Source organism: Castor canadensis, chromosome 5, assembly GCF_047511655.1.
Source record: "Castor canadensis chromosome 5, mCasCan1.hap1v2, whole genome shotgun sequence".
Classification (NCBI taxonomy): Eukaryota; Metazoa; Chordata; class Mammalia; order Rodentia; family Castoridae; genus Castor; species Castor canadensis.
The window spans coordinates 73,892,471-73,909,504 of record NC_133390.1 but is presented as its reverse complement, the minus strand read 5'-3'; the positions used below and the strand labels follow the sequence as shown (position 1 = coordinate 73,909,504).

Below are 17,034 nucleotides of genomic sequence, written 5' to 3'. Positions count from 1 at the left end.
CCCAGCTAATGGCCCCCAGGGATCAGTCAGCTGCCCTCTTCCTGTCAGGTCACAGACAATATGTAAGCCCAGGCCCTGGTTGCAAGCTCGTCCACCCAGATGAGCAGATCTGAGGCAAGGTCTGTAGCCTGAGTTGGAAGGAGTATGTTGTCTCTGTGTTGGGGACCAGGTAAGCCCTGACTCCCAGCAAATCCCGCTTTGGGCAGGTGAGTGTGGCTGTGAAATGCTTGAAGCCTGACGTGCTGAGCCAGCCAGAGGCCATGGATGACTTCATCCGGGAAGTCAATGCCATGCATTCGCTTGACCATCGAAACCTCATTCGTCTCTATGGTGTGGTGCTCACACCACCCATGAAGATGGTAAGTGCTATGGGCTGAGAGGAGATGAGGGGGCAAGTAGTGGCCTGCTGGTTCTTAGCTCCCAGGTGTACCCCTTCTCCTGCCTGTGCTGTGGTTACTTTCCAAGCTGATGAAGGTCTGAAGTCTTCTAAGTCCTGCTGTGGTCCCCCTCTGTGTGGCAAAGGGGCTCATAAGGGCCCATCCCAGTACTGTGTTACCTCTGGATTTTTTTTTTTTTTTTGCAGTACTGGGATTTAAACTCAGGGTTTTGTGCTTGCTAGGCAGGCGCTCTACCACTTGAACCATGCCTCCAGTCCTCAAAGCTGGATTTTCTAGTACCACTGACAAGGAGTTGCACCCATGGAAGGGGCTGGCCTTTGTTAATTTTTGTAATTTCTAGTCTAGTCCTCTTTGAACTGCTTCTCTCTGGGCCTCAGTTTCTCATGTTGCCTGGAGAGACAGATCTAGAAAGCTGTAGGACTCCTGGAGGTCCCTAGAGGACAGGGCAGGAAGGAATGTTGAGTATGGCTATCATAGGCCTTCAGGGACGGATGGGGAGCCCTGTGTAGGGGGCTCAGAGAGGGGAGGAGTTCATTTAGATTTATTCTTCTCACCTTCTCTGTGGCCTCAGGTGACAGAGCTGGCACCTCTGGGGTCCTTGTTAGATCGTCTACGTAAGCACCAGGGTCACTTCCTCCTGGGGACTCTGAGCCGCTACGCCGTGCAGGTGGCTGAGGGCATGGGTTACCTGGAGTCCAAGCGCTTTATTCACCGTGACCTGGCTGCCCGAAATCTGCTGTTGGCTACCCGTGACCTGGTCAAGATTGGGGACTTTGGACTGATGCGAGCCCTACCCCAGAATGATGACCACTATGTCATGCAGGAGCATCGCAAGGTGCCGTTTGCCTGGTGAGGGACAAGCACTGCTGACTCACAGGGCTGTAGAACCCATCCTGGTCCCAGCAGGCCCAGGCCTCTTGCTTCTGGGGCCTTCTGTACCTGCTGCAGCTCTTATCTGTTCTGGGCCTGGGGCATCTTTCTTGTGCACTGATCTGTTCCCTTATCCATCCAAGAATTCTCAAGGGAGGTTACTTGAAGGCATAGGGATAAATGCTGTGGAGACCCAAAAGCGTGTGCTACTCAGTGGGGTATTAGGCTTCTGGAGAACTCAGTATTAAGCTCCTAAAATATAAGGAGCAGAACCAGGCAAGATTGGTTGTTGAGCATGTACTAGGCAGAGCTAGTGGCAGACAGGCCCAAACTATGCTGGATTTTATAGACCAGGGCTGCTCGCCTATATACTGTGGTGTACCTGGCCCTGCCCTGGCCCCTGTATGTGCTTATCCTGTGATGAGATCGCCATGGTCTTCTAGTGCCAGAGGCAGCCAGAGGACTATGATCATTGAGGTAGAAGGAGTTGTTTCAGTTCTCACCAGAGTTGTGACTCTGAGCACCCTTACAATCCAGGATGTATGCTCACCCTAGTTACTAACCTATTTTATGCCATGAATGGACCACATATCCTGGTTATGCCTATTGTCCTGGAGTCATTAACAGCCCCCTCCCCTTTTGGATCCAAGTATCCTGGTTTAGGTAGTAAACTATAAGGTCACCTTTTTAAATACTGTCCCTTAAAACAACTGTGGAATGCACAGGTTATTTTTCCCATTTCACAGATGAGGAAAATGAGGTTTAGGAATCTTGAGTGACCATCCCTGGGTCTCATTACTTTTGAGAGATCCTTTGATTCTATCAAGGGCATATGCACTCAGCCCATCCTGGATTGTCCCTTTCTGGTATCACTGTAGTGGTGTTTCTCCCCTCATCCAGGAGGAAGACGCAGAGTAAGTGTGGGAATATCTGGGGAAAGTCAGTATGATTGTTTCCACCCATTTTGGTTCCTCCCAAGGTCCTATCCAAATTTCCTACCCATACCTTCCTGCCAAAGTTACCAAATCCCAGGATCCCCAAATCTAGAAATTGTCATCCTCTAAATAGAAATCAATCTGAAACCTTATCCCATCTCCTGTACTAGAGCCTTCTGACCTTCCTTTCTCTGCTTCCCTAGCTGGGAAACCCCTTCCTTCACATTCCAGGCTGCATGTGAATAAGGAGTCTTAAGCATAGGTGATTTTCCCCAAGGCTGTGCACCATAGGGTTAAAAAGTCCTGCCCAGTTTGTGCACCTTATACCATGTCCCTCAGTATGCCACTGTTGAACTTGGCACACAGGGCAATAGTAAATTCTTAGCAAATGAGTATTTTATGTCCACTGGGGCAAATGCAGGCGTAGGAGGGTCCTCTAGAGGCCTTCTCTTAGATCCTTACCTCTCTTAGGTGTGCCCCTGAGAGCCTGAAGACACGGACTTTCTCCCATGCCAGCGACACCTGGATGTTTGGGGTCACATTGTGGGAGATGTTCACCTATGGCCAGGAGCCCTGGATTGGCCTCAATGGCAGTCAGGTAAGGAGACTAGGAATGCACTTCCCATAGGGTAGGTGAGGGTACTTCATCACTTGCTCCCAACATGGCCTTGTAGGAACCATGGTGCTCTCATCTGATGGACTGCTATCTCCCCCCATGCAATATCCACATGTCCTCTTGGAAAACCTAGCAAAGAGAAGAGTTGCCCCAGTGGGTCAGGGGAGGGAAGAGCTTACCTTGCCTTTGTCATGCCTGCCTGTTGTCCATCTGGGAATAAGGGTCCAAGAGATGGGACCCCTTCCCAGGAGCAGATTTCTTCTATGGAGGACAGGCATGGCAGCCAGAAGCTACAGTTATAGGATGGGCTGGAGGGAAGGTAGGGAGCAAAGATCTGAGTGCTCTGCTTGTCCTCGAACTCTATACCACTCCACCCTCAGATCCTGCATAAGATTGACAAGGAAGGGGAGCGCCTGCCCCGCCCTGAAGACTGTCCTCAAGATATCTACAATGTCATGGTCCAGTGCTGGGCACACAAGCCAGAGGACAGACCCACATTTGTGGCCCTGAGGGACTTTCTGCTGGAGGTGAGGAGCAGGTCTGCTTACAGGAGCTGGGTTATCTGAGCAAGGAGCCACCTGAGGCTTAGTCCTGGATGTGCAATGGCCTGTCTTCTGCTTCCAGGCCCAGCCCACTGACATGCGGGCCCTTCAGGACTTTGAAGAACCAGACAAGCTGCATATCCAGATGAATGATGTCATCACTGTCATTGAGGGAAGGTAGGTCTGCCCTGAACTGGGACGCCTTGAAGGGCACAGATTGGAAGGGTACATGAACAGAGATCTCTTCTACCTTCAAGATTCCCATGGAAGCACACAGCTGGGTTGGGGTGACAGGCCTGCCTTGGTCAGGCTCCTAAGAACTTGGGGTCAGGACCCAGTGGTGCTGCTGTGCACATGGCCTCTGCCCAACTTGTCTCTGTTACCCTTTTCCCACTGGGCTCAAGCCTTGGCATTGTGGATCAGGGCCAGGCTGCCATTATGACCCTGCCTGGCTTCCAGGGCAAAGCAAAAACACTGGAACTCCTAAGCATTCCTCCTCCCATCCCCATCTCCCTACCTCCTCCAGCATAGGGACCTTTTGACCTACCTAGGTGCCTTTCAGAACTCAAAAGCAGCCTTGTCCAGGCCCACCACCTTGTCAGGTTTGAGTCTCACAGCCTCCTCCACTTCTTCCCAGGGCATCCCATCCCAGTCATGGGACTCCCTTCAGCCTCTTTCTTGTTTGGCCTCTCACCTTCACTCCTTTCTTTTTTGCAGTACTGGGGTTTGAACTCAGGGCTTATGTGTTGCGCCACTACACCAGCCCGTTTGTGTGTAATGGGTTTTTTGAGATAAGGTCTCGTGAACTATTTGCCCAGGCTGGCTTCAAACCACGATCTTCCTGATCTCTGCTCCTAAGTAACTAGGATTACAGGTGTGAGCCACTGGTGCCTGGCTCACTCCTTTCTTTCTGGTCCCTCATAACAGGGACTTTTCTGATCCTGACCCATGCATCCCCTGCAACCTTGAGAACTCACATCTTACCCTACAAGCAGCATCTCCTGAGTCAGACCTCCTACCTGCAAGCCCCCACAGTTCTTGCAGTTCTAATGCCTGCCTTGGAGGCCCTGCCCTCTGCTGGCCCCTCCTCCTATATCTGATACCTATGGTGTCTGAGGAACTGGTTAGGGCAGGGCAGCTAAAGATGCCTTTGGGGTAGGGAGTGTGTGTTAAGGACCAGAAGGAAAAGTGAGGGAATTCCCTGTATTCCTGTCCTCTGACTCAGAACCAGGCAAGGATGCCTACAGGGCAGCACTCAGTTAAATGTTGTGCCTCACAGGGGCTAATGAGTAGGGTGAACCTCTGGGCCCAACGCAGTGGTGAAGTGGGCCTTGGAAGCTGGGTATTTAGAATTTACTTGCACCTACATGGCCTTTGCCCCTCTGCCCTAGGCTAGAGCCCCCTCATCTTGGGCCCAGTGTCTGGGAATAAGAATGAAGTTCCAGCAGGTTGCAGAGGATGGTAATGAGTTGGTGGTAGAAGAAAACAGAAAAATGTTAGGTGAGACCTGGGGACGGTCTGTAGGTTTGGAGCTAACAGGCAAGGAAAGGGATTAGAGGCATGGCACCCTGGGGAAAAGTCTGGAAATAGGAAGATTAAGGGTGGGGATCACTCTGGTGGTACCTGGCAGAGCCTTATGCTAAAAGTCTGGGTCTCTGGCCATTCCTACCTCTAGAAGCCAGAGAGCCTTGGGCCTGACCAGCCCTCCTCTGCTCCTATAACCCCAGGTCTTTACCAGCCTCCATCTCCTGCTCTCATGGGAGCCTGTGATCCCTGAGGGGTGACTCAGGAGCTTCCTGTGTTTCTGGGTGTGTGTCTCTGGTGCCCTGGGTCACTGCAAGCAGGCAGGCTGCAGGAGGAGCCAGGGGAATGGCTCTTCCTGGGAGGCCATCGTGGGTGCGCCCCGTCCCGCCCTTCCGCCACAGGCGCCGGTTGGCCCCAGCTGCTGGTTCTGCCAGTAGCTGCCACCACCAGTAGTTAAGCTCATAGGGCTCCTCCTCCACAGTTTCTGCCCTCAGTCCCTGGAGCTGCTCAGGAAGTGGGAGGTAAGGGGCAGGAGGCCACAACAGCCGGTGAGGCTTTGGGAGTGGGCCTGTGTGTCGGTGGTACCAGAGCTTTACTCTGCCTTCTCAGTCCCGGATATCTCTGTTTGTTTGGCTGAGTCTGTCTCCATGTCTCCAGGCATATGGGCTTTGTTCGTGTCTGTTTGGGTTGCAGTTTGTCTGTGTGGGTCTTTCTCTGGCTCTTGGATTTTTCATTTTCTGTGTTCTTCTCTTAGCCTTGGATTCCTTCTTGCTGAAGCTATTTTCAATACATTTCTTAGTCCAGAGCCTGGGCAGCCACTTGTCCCCACTTCTGACTGACTCTGTAGGCTAGTTGCTTCTCAGGATACCTGACAGTGGGGAGAGAAGATACCTAGGTGTTTTATGAATTGAGTTTAGGAGACTGGATCTAGATTCAGAGGGACAAATTATGACCGATCTTTCCTGGAGGGATAGTTGACAGCTCTTTTGTAGAGGGGCCAGAGGTTTTGAAATCTATTTGCAAGTTCTTGGTCTGTCCTGGTTCTAGAGCCTCTGCTTGCTCTAGGTAGGTGGGGAGGAAAGGACCAAGAATCTGGGTTATCTCTCAAGGCTAGGGGCACCTGGGATACCCAGAGAAAAGGGCAGGGGAGTGTGTGCATGTCTGAGTAGAATATATAGGCAACACTTGTTCAGCCATTTCTGGACAGAAACAAGGTGCTGAGATTTCTAGAGCTAGCACAGCACTAGGTACAGCTCTCAGCTCAGGTTGCAGTTTTCTGTCTTCTCTGTCCCAGAGGCTTTGCCAAGAGGCCTGAGGGCAGCAGGAAGTAGAAAGTTTGTGCTGGAGATGCTAGGTCTTCTTTCTCATCCAGGGCCTCCCTGTCCTGTCTGTCTCTGCTTTAGTCATTGTGGATGGCCAGCTTGGCTCTCCCTTCATCATGGAGACTCTGGTCTGTACGTGCCAGGGAGAGAGGGGTGGCCACAGCAGGCTGGTGGAGAGGCTGGCCTGGCCCTCTAGGCACCTTGGCCTCACTGATTCTAAAGGGCCTATATGGGTAGTGAGTGATATATGTAGCATTGGCCATCTTGGAATGCCATTTGAGCCTTGCCAGTGGACACTGCTGCTACTGAGCATGCTTGAATGCATTCTCCTTCTTCCAGTAAAGTATGAATTTAAAAAGAGTTACTGGGGCTCCTGACAGCCATGGGATTCTGGTGTTGGCCGTATCTGTAGTAAGGGCAGGTGGACTTGGTGTCTCCTTTTGCTCTCAGAAGTGGGTCTGGAAGGACGCATCTGTGTGAGGAGCTGGACCATGCTGATCAAAGGAAAGGGGTGGAGGGAGTGACACATCCATTCTTCTCAGCTGCAATACTCACCCAAGTTAATGAGCACCTCTCAGGAGGTGTAGAGAGCAGAGTCCAATGGCAGCTCCAGGGTGGTGAGTGGCTGCCTGGTGAAGGAAGCTGCCAGGAAGCCAGTGATACTGGGGGAGAACAGCAGCAGCAGCCATTGGTGCCTAGCAGATGTTGCTGCCCCAATGGGCAGCTCTTTGTATGCAGCCAGGACCCTTTCTCTCCTTCTTGGAATGACCCTACTATTTTTGGATGGGTCTTGTTCTTTCTCTGGGTGTTGTCCTCTCTTCTTCCTTCCTTTCCTGCCCTTCCCACCCTGAAGGCAAGGAGTAATCGCAGGGTTTCTGTGTCTGGTGGTGGGCTGGGCAGGCTGCCTTGTTTATCAGGAGCAGTTGCGGGCACCGCCTCCCCTCACTCCACCTTTTACCTCCCTGAGGACTGCTGTACTCATGGGGTTTGACTGTAGGTCTCTGGGATCATTTTGGAAATGATGCCACCCCAGTGGGGTTATATTGCCTTGAGAAGTGGTAGGTCCAGCAGCTCAGACATCACCTCCTCCTCCAGCCGCCCAACTGGCCACAGTCTGGAGGAGGCCTTTCTATATTCATCTGACTTTGGGATAGGCAGAGTGAGGGTGAGGAGGTAGCAGTAAGCAGGGAGCTTTGGTGCCACACATACCACAGCAGTATGAGACTGTCACCATTTTCACCTTAGTCCAGATTCTGCCCACGATGTCAAGTATGAGCAGGTGCAGGAATCTTGCACCCTGTCAGAGCTTTGGGGCATGTGGAGTGTCCAGGAGAGAACTCTGTTCTTTCCCATCCGTTTGCCTGCTGTCTGGGCCTAGATCCTGCCTTAGATTTTGTCAACCCACATTTTTTGTCTGTGGTCAGAGCAAGGGACTGAGAGTCCTACTGTCCATCCACACTGGGAGTTCCAAGTTCCCTTCTGGATTAGAACTCATCTTGAGGAGATGAGTAGGGTAGCAAGGGCGGGGGTTCCATAGCCCTGCCCTGAGGGTGTGTGGAGCACTGGGAAGAGAAGGCTTGGGTTGCACACCATGTCTCCACATACTTTAAGGTCTCCATGCAGGAGGGAGCTTGTCATTGAAAGACTTAGTACCAACCCCAGTGTGAAGGCCTGTGGTGCTTCCTTTGGCCCCTGCATCTCTTAAAACTCTTGGAACCTGGCTGAAGAGTGAATTTGAGGCCAGAACAGGCCTGGGGCCAGTCCTATCAGGAGAGAAGGTAGGCAAGGTGGTGTGAGAAGGGCACTAGTTCTGCATAGTTAACAACTGGTTTGAATCCTAGGTCTGCTGCAATCATTCTGGTTACTATAGGCAAGTCATGTCGCTTGTTGAAACCTGTTTCTTTATTTGTAAACTGTAGGGAAAGCTGCCTGACCCACCTGGGGAGCTTAGGGTAAGGCTGTGAGTAAACAGCCAGGCCCTTTTCAGGGAGTGGCAGGTCATGGGGGTGCTGTTGGGGAAGGTGGGCCAATGCAGACTGCCTGGTCCTGAGGCCTTATGCCCCATGCTTCCCTTCTGCCAAGGTGGCCAGGTTCCATGGATAAAGAGATCATGGTATGAGAAGGGTCCCACTGCCTGGTTCTCCCTCATGCCTGGTGTTCACTGTGCCATCTCTGTTGGGCAGGGCTGAGAACTACTGGTGGCGTGGACAGAACACACGGACACTGTGTGTGGGGCCTTTCCCTCGCAATGTGGTGACCTCTGTGGCTGGCCTGTCAGCCCAGGACATCAGCCAGCCCCTGCAGAACAGCTTCATCCACACAGGGCATGGCGACAGTGACCCCCGCCACTGCTGGGGCTTCCCTGACAGGATTGATGAGTGAGTATGTGGACAGAGCTGCAGACCTTATCCAGCCTGGGGCTTTGGGTGTTAGCAGCCCCTCACCATACCACACACAGGCTCTTACAGGCTCCTCATCTCCTGTCTTTGTCTCCAACCCCAGATCCCATCCTTTCTTCTTGATCCCTGCCTCACTCTTGTGAAAATCTGGAACCCTAGAAAGCCTCAGACTGTGAGTTTGTAAGCAAGTCTCGTAATGTCTGAGGTTTACTTAGTCTGTTAAACAGGCAAGAGATGGAGCTAATGAGGTAAGGGTTGTAAGTACACTCTGAGTGAGAAAGTACTCAAAGCAGGAGGCATGAGAGATGCTTCCAAAAGGCTGTTCCCAAGTCCATTTCCCAAGGCCAGTGTGGCCCTGTAGCCTTCCCACCCAGGGGAAGTGGGAGTCTCTCCATGGAAGTCTCTCCATTCTTGCCTACAGTGGAAAGCTGTTGTGCCCTGCTGTCTGCTGCAGGGCACTTGCAGTCATCTGCAGAAGGTGTCACTGTGCCACTTGAAGATCATGCACATTCCAGCCTCCTGACCCAAGCTGACATGCGCACTGTCCCTCCAGCCATACACATGCATACATGATTCTCCTTGTGGCTAGCTGCTTTTCCCTTTCCTGACAAGTCTTCCAACCACAGGGGCACATGTTTTTGCTTTTCTCATGCCATGGAGCTTATAGTTTGTCCTTCAGAGTTCTTCTTGCCATCCAGACTTCATTCACTATAGGAGCAACTTTATCTTTCTGTGCTATTGCATTGTCTGCTCTTTTTATTACAGTCGTTTGCCTCCCTCAGTACTCTGTGGTTTAGCACTGGGGATTGTGCTGGCTTAATAATGCTTGTAAGTCCAGCACTGCACGTGGGCTCTGCAGAGCATCTCCCTACAGGCCAAGTGACCTTTCAGACTGCAGTGATATTTTTGCCCTGGACCAGGTCTGTAAGTGTCTGAGGCCTGAATAAGCAGAGACATTTTTGCATTTTCTCTCTGTCTTGCCCTTACCGCCCCCCCCCCCCGCCCCCACCACCACCCTCCTCTGTCTCTCTATGTGTTGCTCATTTCTCTTCTCTCCTTTCTGTTCCAGAAGCCCCACATACTAGAACAGGATGTGAAGGCAGAGTGGGACAAAGTTGTAGGTACCAGAGAGGAGGTCCCAAGTTGGGAGATAGCTGTCAATGCTGGGGTGCTTTGGGGTGAGGAGATCTGGGTCATCCTCATTGGGCCTCCAGCATCTTCTTTCCCCACTGCACCTCCGCTGCCATAGGCATGGGGCAGAGGGTCTCTCATTGCCCATGGCTTCTCACTGTAGGCAGAATAGGTCAGGAAGTTCCAAGGATAAGCCCCCATTCTCTGTTGGTGAAAAGACCACCAGGGCTAAGCCTTCACCTCTCCTGGCACACTGGGATTGACTTGGGAAGTAATTCATCGGGAAGTCTTCTCTCGTGACCCTGCCTTTGAGCATCAGTTTTCCTTCTCCTGGTAGTTCCAGGGCCCTGGAGATGTGAGCCTGTGGGATCGGGGCTCACATCTTGTGTGCACTCCTAGGCAGGAGTGGCCTTGCTTCCCAGACTTGGGGGCCACACAGGTAGCAGCACAGCCCCCCACTCCCACATTCTTCAGCAGAGCTCACTGTGCTTGGGTGGGACTCACAGCTCCTTCAAGTGAGATAATTGAGGGGATCTGGGAAAGACACAGAAGAATTAGACACTTCCTGGATGTCCCACCAGCCCTTGGAAACCCCCCTAGCAGCTCTCTTGCCAGGCTTCCATGCTCTGTGACCCTTTGTCTTGAGAGGAGTGGTGAAACAGGCCTTCACCCTCTGGGCCCCCACACACCAAAACACCAGGTTCTTGGAGGACTTTACCTGGGTCCCAGACAGGGCCTGTGATTGCTGGGGCAAGAGAGTGAAATGCCCTCTGCCCTACTCCTTGCATGCTGTGGCCAGCCCAGCCCCATTCTTCTGGGCTTTAATCAGCCCCAGTGACTAAGTCCTAGATACTGACAGTTGGCACAGGGACTGAGGGTGAATGGGGAGCAGGGCAAGCATCCCAGCCTCTCTTCCACTTCTGCATTTCAGCAGAGGGTGCCTGCTGCCCACCCTGCTAGGAGTCTGGAGCCTGTTTCTGTCCTAGGCTAGGCCTGTGTTGGACTAAGGAGAGTGGGTCGGCAAGTGGCTCCCTAGCATGGGTTAAGGTGCTGTGGGGCTGATTTGCTCTTGTAGGGTATGTGGGAGTCCCTGAAGTCCTAGAATTTCTAGCCTACAGTCAGGTGTTTTTTTCTCTGTGTTTTCTCCATGACACCCTTCTCTGGTTACAGTTTAGATATGTAGAAGGGATCAGGATCTATAGATTTGGAGTCAAGAGCCCTAAGCTCCTGACTCAGGTCTGCCACTTGGCGTCCTCTAAGATGATGGGGCTCCTATGTGTTGTCCCTAGACACTCAAGGTTTCATTTTTTCCTGACCCCAGAGGATAGGCTAAGCACTTCTGCCAGAAGTTTCTTCACTGTCCCCATCGCACCCTCTGACCTACCTCTCTCCTCACAGGCTGTATCTGGGAAACCCCATGGACCCTCCTGACCTGCTGAGCGTGGAACTGAGCACCTCCCGATCCACTCAGCATCTAGGAAGGGTGAAAAGTAAGAGCCCTCCCACTCCTTAGCGTCCCTAGTTCATTGGCTGCTCAGGAGTGGGTACTGTCTTCTTGGGCTAGCTACCCTTAGCCTGCTGTTCTGCTCTGGGGACAGCTGGCTCAGGACAGCAAGTGGGACAGCTGTGTCCCTGGCTTCAGCTAGGCATGGGGTGGGAGAAGAGAGGCAGCTTGTATCCACCCAAATGGGCATCCTTGGGTTGGTCCTGTACCAGCCCTGCCCACCTCAGCTTCCTCCTCTCCCCTTCCTCACTGGCCTTCACAGATCCTGGTTTCCCTCACTTCCCCCTAATCCTTCTCTCCTCTCCAAGCCAAAACCACCCCACAGGCTCCTTTTCAGCCAAAAGCTTCATCCATCTCCCAGATCCTGTGCCTGTCATTCTGGAACACAGTCGTCCCATCCTGCTGCCCCATTGCCTTTCATTTGCAGTTGGGTTTGTACACTCGCTCACTCCTATTCACTACTCTCTCCTCTCTCCTCCCCACCCTCTCCAAACTCTGCTGTCGGTCTGGCTCTGTCTCCCTCTCTATTCTGTGTCTTGCTCTGTCACTCTCCCTCCTCCCTGTCCGCATGGCCTTTCTTGCAGGGGAGCCTCCACCTCGCCCACCTCAGCCTGCCATCTTCACTCAGAGTAAGTGGGGCTGCTCAGGATGCCTTGGCCCCTGCCCCCGCCCTCTCTCTCCTCTCACTTCTCCTCTCCTCCTGGAAGGTACAGGCTATGGCAGCTGGCTGGATGGGAGGGGAGTGGGAGTGTGCTGTGAGCTTTTGCTGCTGTCCCGGTCCAGCATGCCTGCCTCCCTGCTCCACACCCTCAACAGCCTGGACTTCCAGAGAAGAGTATGGTCCTGGTGCCCATTTGGACCTCACTGTGCTGTGGCTGGGACTTGCCTCACTCCCTTTTGGACCTGCAGAGACTGGGTCTTGGCTTTTGTGGTGGTTGATGAACAGCTCTGTCCTCTCCATGGATAGCTCCTATTGCCCATGCCTGCACTAGTGGTGTGCCATAATGGAGGTGGGGATGAGGGCAAGGATGTTGCTTGCTCTAGTGGCTGGGGCCTCTCACCAGCGTTGAAAACGGATGGCAGACAGTTCTGTTCTCCTGTTTGGACTGGGTCAGGTGTGCACTGAGAATTTTGGCAGCTGATGGCCGATTTCTGGGGAAATTGTCAGTGGACAGTTGGCAGGGGATACTTGACTTTGCTTTCCACAACCTACCTACCTTCCCTTGCCCTGTTCCTGCCTGACACTGCCTCCCTGTTGGGGTCTCCCTTTCTATCACAGAGCCAACCTATGACCCTGTGAGCGAGGACCAAGACCCCCTGTCCAGTGACTTCAAGAGGTTGGGCCTGCGGAAGCCAGGCCTGCCTCGAGGGCTGTGGCTTGCAAAGCCATCTGCCCGAGTACCAGGCACCAAGGCAGGCCGAAACAGTGGGGGTGAGGTCACACTCATCGACTTTGGCGAGGAGCCCATGGTTCTGACCCCACGGCCCTGCGCACCCTCTCTGGCACAGTTGGCCATGGATGCTTGCTCCTTGCTGGACAAGACACCGCCACAGAGCCCCACACGGGCACTGCCACGACCCCTGCATCCCACGCCTGTGGTGGATTGGGATGCACGCCCACTGCCCCCACCCCCTGCTTATGATGATGTAGCCCAAGATGAGGATGACTTTGAGGTTTGCTCCATCAATAGCACCCTGGTGGGCACGGGGCTCCCTGCTGAGCCCAGCCAGGGTGAGACCAATTACGCCTTTGTGCCTGAGCAGGCAGGGCTAGCCCCTGCCCTAGAAGACAACCTGTTCCTCCCCCCACAGGGTGGAGGTAAGCCACCCAGCTCAGCCCAGACTGCAGAGATCTTCCAGGCACTGCAGCAGGAGTGCATGCGGCAGCTGCAGGTCCCAGCTGGCTCACTGGTCTCCTCACCCAGCCCAGGGGGCGATGACAAACCTCAGGTGCCCCCCCGGGTGCCCATTCCCCCTCGGCCTACACGCCCACGTGTTGAGCTGTCTCCAGCCCCCTTAGGCGAGGAGGAGATGGGTCGGTGGCCTGGACCATCTTCTCCTCCCCGGGTGCCTCCCCGAGAGCCCCTGTCCCCTCAAGGCTCCAGGACTCCCAGCCCCCTGGTGCCACCTGGCAGCTCTCCCCTGCCACCCCGGCTTTCAAGCTCACCTGGGAAGACCATGCCCACCACCCAGAGCTTCGCCTCAGACCCCAAGTACGCTACACCCCAGGTGATCCAGGCTCCTGGCCCACGGGCTGGTCCCTGCATTTTGCCCATTGTCCGCGATGGCAAGAAGGTCAGCAACACCCACTACTACCTGCTGCCTGAGCGCCCTCCCTACCTGGAGCGCTACCAGCGTTTCCTGCGTGAGGCCCAGAGTCCTGAAGAGCCGGCTGCCCTACCTGTGCCTCTGCTGCTGCCCCCACCCAGCACTCCAGCCCCTGCTGCCCCCACAGCCACAGTTCGACCAATGCCCCAGGCTGCCCCAGACCCCAAAGCCAACTTCTCCACCAACAACAGCAACTTAGGGGTACGGCCACCAGCTCTGAGGGGTACTGCTCGGCTGCCACAGAGAGGCTGCCCTGGGGATGGGCCAGAGGCTGGACGGCCAGTGGACAAGGTCCAAATGGTAAGTGCCAGGCTTCTACTAGGTGAGGGGCAGGGGCCCAAGGGACCCAGAGGAATGGGCCAAGTGGTGCTGATGGGTGGGTGTGCCCAGCTGCAGGCCATGGTGCATGGGGTGACCACAGAGGAATGCCAGGCGGCTCTGCAGAGTCACAGCTGGAACGTGCAGAGGGCTGCCCAGTATCTAAAGGTACCACTGTCTCCTGTCCACTCTGGTGTCAGGAGTGGTGTCAGGGACTCTGAGAACTGATTCTGCTGTTCCCGACCCCACCCCCTAGTTCTGACTCCTCTGCCCCTGCCCCATGGTCCAGTGCCCCTCAGCCCTCGTGTGTCCTAGGCACCACTCTCTGTCCCTCAGGTGGAGCAGCTCTTTGGGCTGGGTCTGCGACCACGAGTAGAGTGCCACAAAGTGCTGGAGATGTTTGACTGGAACCTGGAGCAAGCTGGCTGCCACCTTCTGGGCTCCTGTGGTCCTGCCCATCACAAGTAAGTAAGCTCCACACTGCCCTGCCTCCCTGTTCTAGGAGGGAGATCCCCACAAAAGGAGAAGCCCATCTTGAGGGCCACATGTGGCCCGAGAGACATAGGAATCACCACCAGGTAGAAGGGAGGGCAGGCATGGGTACCAAGAAGGAGGTAGATTGGGCGGAAAATAATTCCTCCCAAATTAACTCATTTAACCTTTTTTAGCTTGGTTTTCTCAAGTGTTGATAAGTAAGAGAGAACCAGACTCTGGGATGAAATGGCTGCTTCCCTAGCTCCCCCATAGCACCCAGTGCTCTTGGGAGCAGTACTTTAGGCCCAATGACTTAACCAAATAGTTCTTGCTTCTTTTTTCCTGTTTCTGTTTAAAGTAACAGTTACGGACTAAAGGCATGGCTTAAGTGGTAGAGTGTCTGCCTAGCAAATGAGTTCAAACTGGAGTACTTCAAAATAAAGTAATAGTTAAAATGTTAATGACTGTTTAAAGGAATGTCCATCCTCTCCACCCCCCCAAAAACACCCTTTACTTTTTTGCTATAAAAAGCTTTATGTGTTTATGTGTGTGTGTCTATATACATATATATATTATAAAGCAAAGCATATAGATATGTAAATAATATACAATGATATATAAATATATATATGAAACTTTTATCCAGTCCAAAAGTAGTGAAACCCAGGCAAAGGTGTCAGTTGGCATCATCCTAAGAAGCGAGTGTTGGGATGCGAGGCTCCGTTTGCCAGGGTGGGGTACAGATGACAGGTGAACTAGCCATTGTTGCCCTTTGACCATATGGCCTCATGCAGGTGTCTGAGCTTCTTTGTCTGTGGTGTTGGATCAGAAGTGGTCAGAAACATGGGAGATGGATCTGTCACAGCACACACAGGACAGTCACTCTGTGTTTGACATTATCTCATAGTTATTCTCCCTAATGTGCATCCAGATAACCTTAGGTTTTATTGTCCCTGACATCCTAATACAAAATAGATTTGTTCTCTTAGTTTATTCAGTTTATGAAAATAAAAAAGACATTTCATGATGATAAGTTCTAAAATTATTGCCTAAAACAACCAATTTTCAACCTATTTGCATGGTACCTAGAGGCAGTGACTCCCTCTGGCTCTTTGGTACCCACTCCCCCTCATTTTTCAGTACCCTTTTTAACCAGTCCTTGTTAATGAAGTTCTTTTTGGTTATTTCCCTTACATTAGGCGGTGAGAGGTGTCTGGAGAGCAAGTATCTGCCCTGAAGGAATCACTTGAGCCTGTCCATGCAACAGGGGTTGGGGAGACATCCCCACTCAGGCCTGGAGGACCTGCTGCTCCCAGTGAAGAAAGTGAAGTCAAAGCAGCTGGAGACTGGGAGGCCCACTTTGCCCATCTCACTCACCCAGTGCAGTCCCTGTGCACCTTGGTTCTGCTCTCGGTGTCCCAGCCAAGAAGTGGGAAGAGCCCTGTGAAGGCAGGCCAGGGAGCTGCTTCAGCAGGCCCTGTGTGTGACCAGCCTCTGGCTCCAGACCTTGGCTGGGTTTGTGGCTGGAGTATGTCCCCAGGTTCTGTCTAGGGGTACCAGACTGAGAGGAAGTCAGGCTTGACCTGGGTAGGGAAGATGTGTTGGCCACACGAGAGAAGAGGCAGCAACCTGCAGGCCCTCCCAGGGCTGGGCCCTTTTCCAGGGAGTCCCTGGCAGGCAGTTGGGGTATCGGACAGAATGTGACTTGGGGCCTTCCTATGGACATGTTATGGGGCTTGGCTAGTGTTAGGATTTTGTGCCTGGAAATAGCCCGATGTGGCTTAGGAAGCAGAGAGAGGGTGGCAGACTATTATATAGCAGGGATCAGGGCCTAGGGCCCTAGGGTTGGAAGGAGACCAAGGGGACAGCTGCCATGGAGGGACACCACTGCTTCCTATTTGACACCAACTTTTCCCTTTCACCATTCCGTGTTTTCCCACCAGCCTCTGTCGCCAAAGTTGCTGCCCCAGCTATGAATATCTGCTTCATCCAGAGAAATAAAGTTAGGTTCTATTTTATGTTATTTACTTGTGCCTGTCTGTTTCTTTGCCTTGTTGGCCAGGTGTTTGAGGCCCGAATGCCCCCCCAAGCCAGTGCCACCTGCCCAGGACAGCAGGTCTTATAGCACTACCTATAGGCAGAGAGAGGAGGTGCAGGCCTGGGAACCCCTAAACCTCTCCCTTCAAAGGGGCCTATCCTAGCTTCACCTAATCCAGTCACTATCACGGTCCCCATGTTTTTTCCTCCACTGATTTCTATAATGCAGGAATGCTTCTGGAGAGGTTAGCTGGAGTCAAGCCAGAAACTTAAGTAACAAGCATGGTTTCAGAGATCTATAATCCCATCTACTCAGAAGGGAGAGGTCAGGAGGATGGAGGTTCGAGGCCAGCCTGGGCAAAAATGTTAAACAGTATCCTAAAAATAATAAAAGGGAAAAGGACTAACAGTGGTTCAAGTGGTAGGGTACCTGCCTATCAAGCAGGAGACCCTGAGTTCAAACTCTAGTACAAAAAAAAAAAAAAAAAAAGACTTCAATATGTAGAAGCATTTGGTTTTGTTTTTCTGAGTAATCACATGACTCAAAATTCAGAAGGTACTAAAGGGTACTTAGTAAAATACACCGCCCCAGCTGCCCACTTCCCTCACCAGAAGCTAACTTTATCCTCCTTTCTT

At 52.8% G+C, this 17,034-nt stretch overlaps 1 protein-coding gene across 31 annotated transcripts in view; it reads left to right on the top strand.

Moving 5' to 3' along the window:
- The window catches only part of Tnk2 (tyrosine kinase non receptor 2), a 48,571-nt gene extending 32,187 nt beyond the window's left edge, over positions 1–16,384 (top strand). For 14 of the 31 annotated variants that reach the window (XM_074073407.1, XM_020176496.2, XM_020176495.2 and 11 more), the window contains 12 exons: positions 207–359; positions 970–1,247; positions 2,675–2,801; positions 3,200–3,346; positions 3,444–3,538; positions 8,391–8,585; positions 11,136–11,227; positions 11,826–11,948; positions 12,521–13,869; positions 13,960–14,055; positions 14,224–14,351; positions 15,561–16,384. In XM_074073407.1, coding sequence (XP_073929508.1) covers positions 207–359; positions 970–1,247; positions 2,675–2,801; positions 3,200–3,346; positions 3,444–3,538; positions 8,391–8,585; positions 11,136–11,227; positions 11,826–11,948; positions 12,521–13,869; positions 13,960–14,055; positions 14,224–14,351; positions 15,561–15,567 — 2,790 coding nt within the window. In that variant the 3' untranslated portion in view covers positions 15,568–16,384. Of the gene's footprint in view, positions 1–206; positions 360–969; positions 1,248–2,674; positions 2,802–3,199; positions 3,347–3,443; positions 3,539–8,390; positions 8,586–11,135; positions 11,228–11,825; positions 11,949–12,520; positions 13,870–13,959; positions 14,056–14,223; positions 14,356–15,560 lie in introns of those variants that run through there. The other 17 variants (XM_074073391.1, XM_074073400.1, XM_020176491.2 and 14 more) reach the window with 8 other exon arrangements.
- Positions 16,385–17,034: the final 650 nt, after the last annotated feature.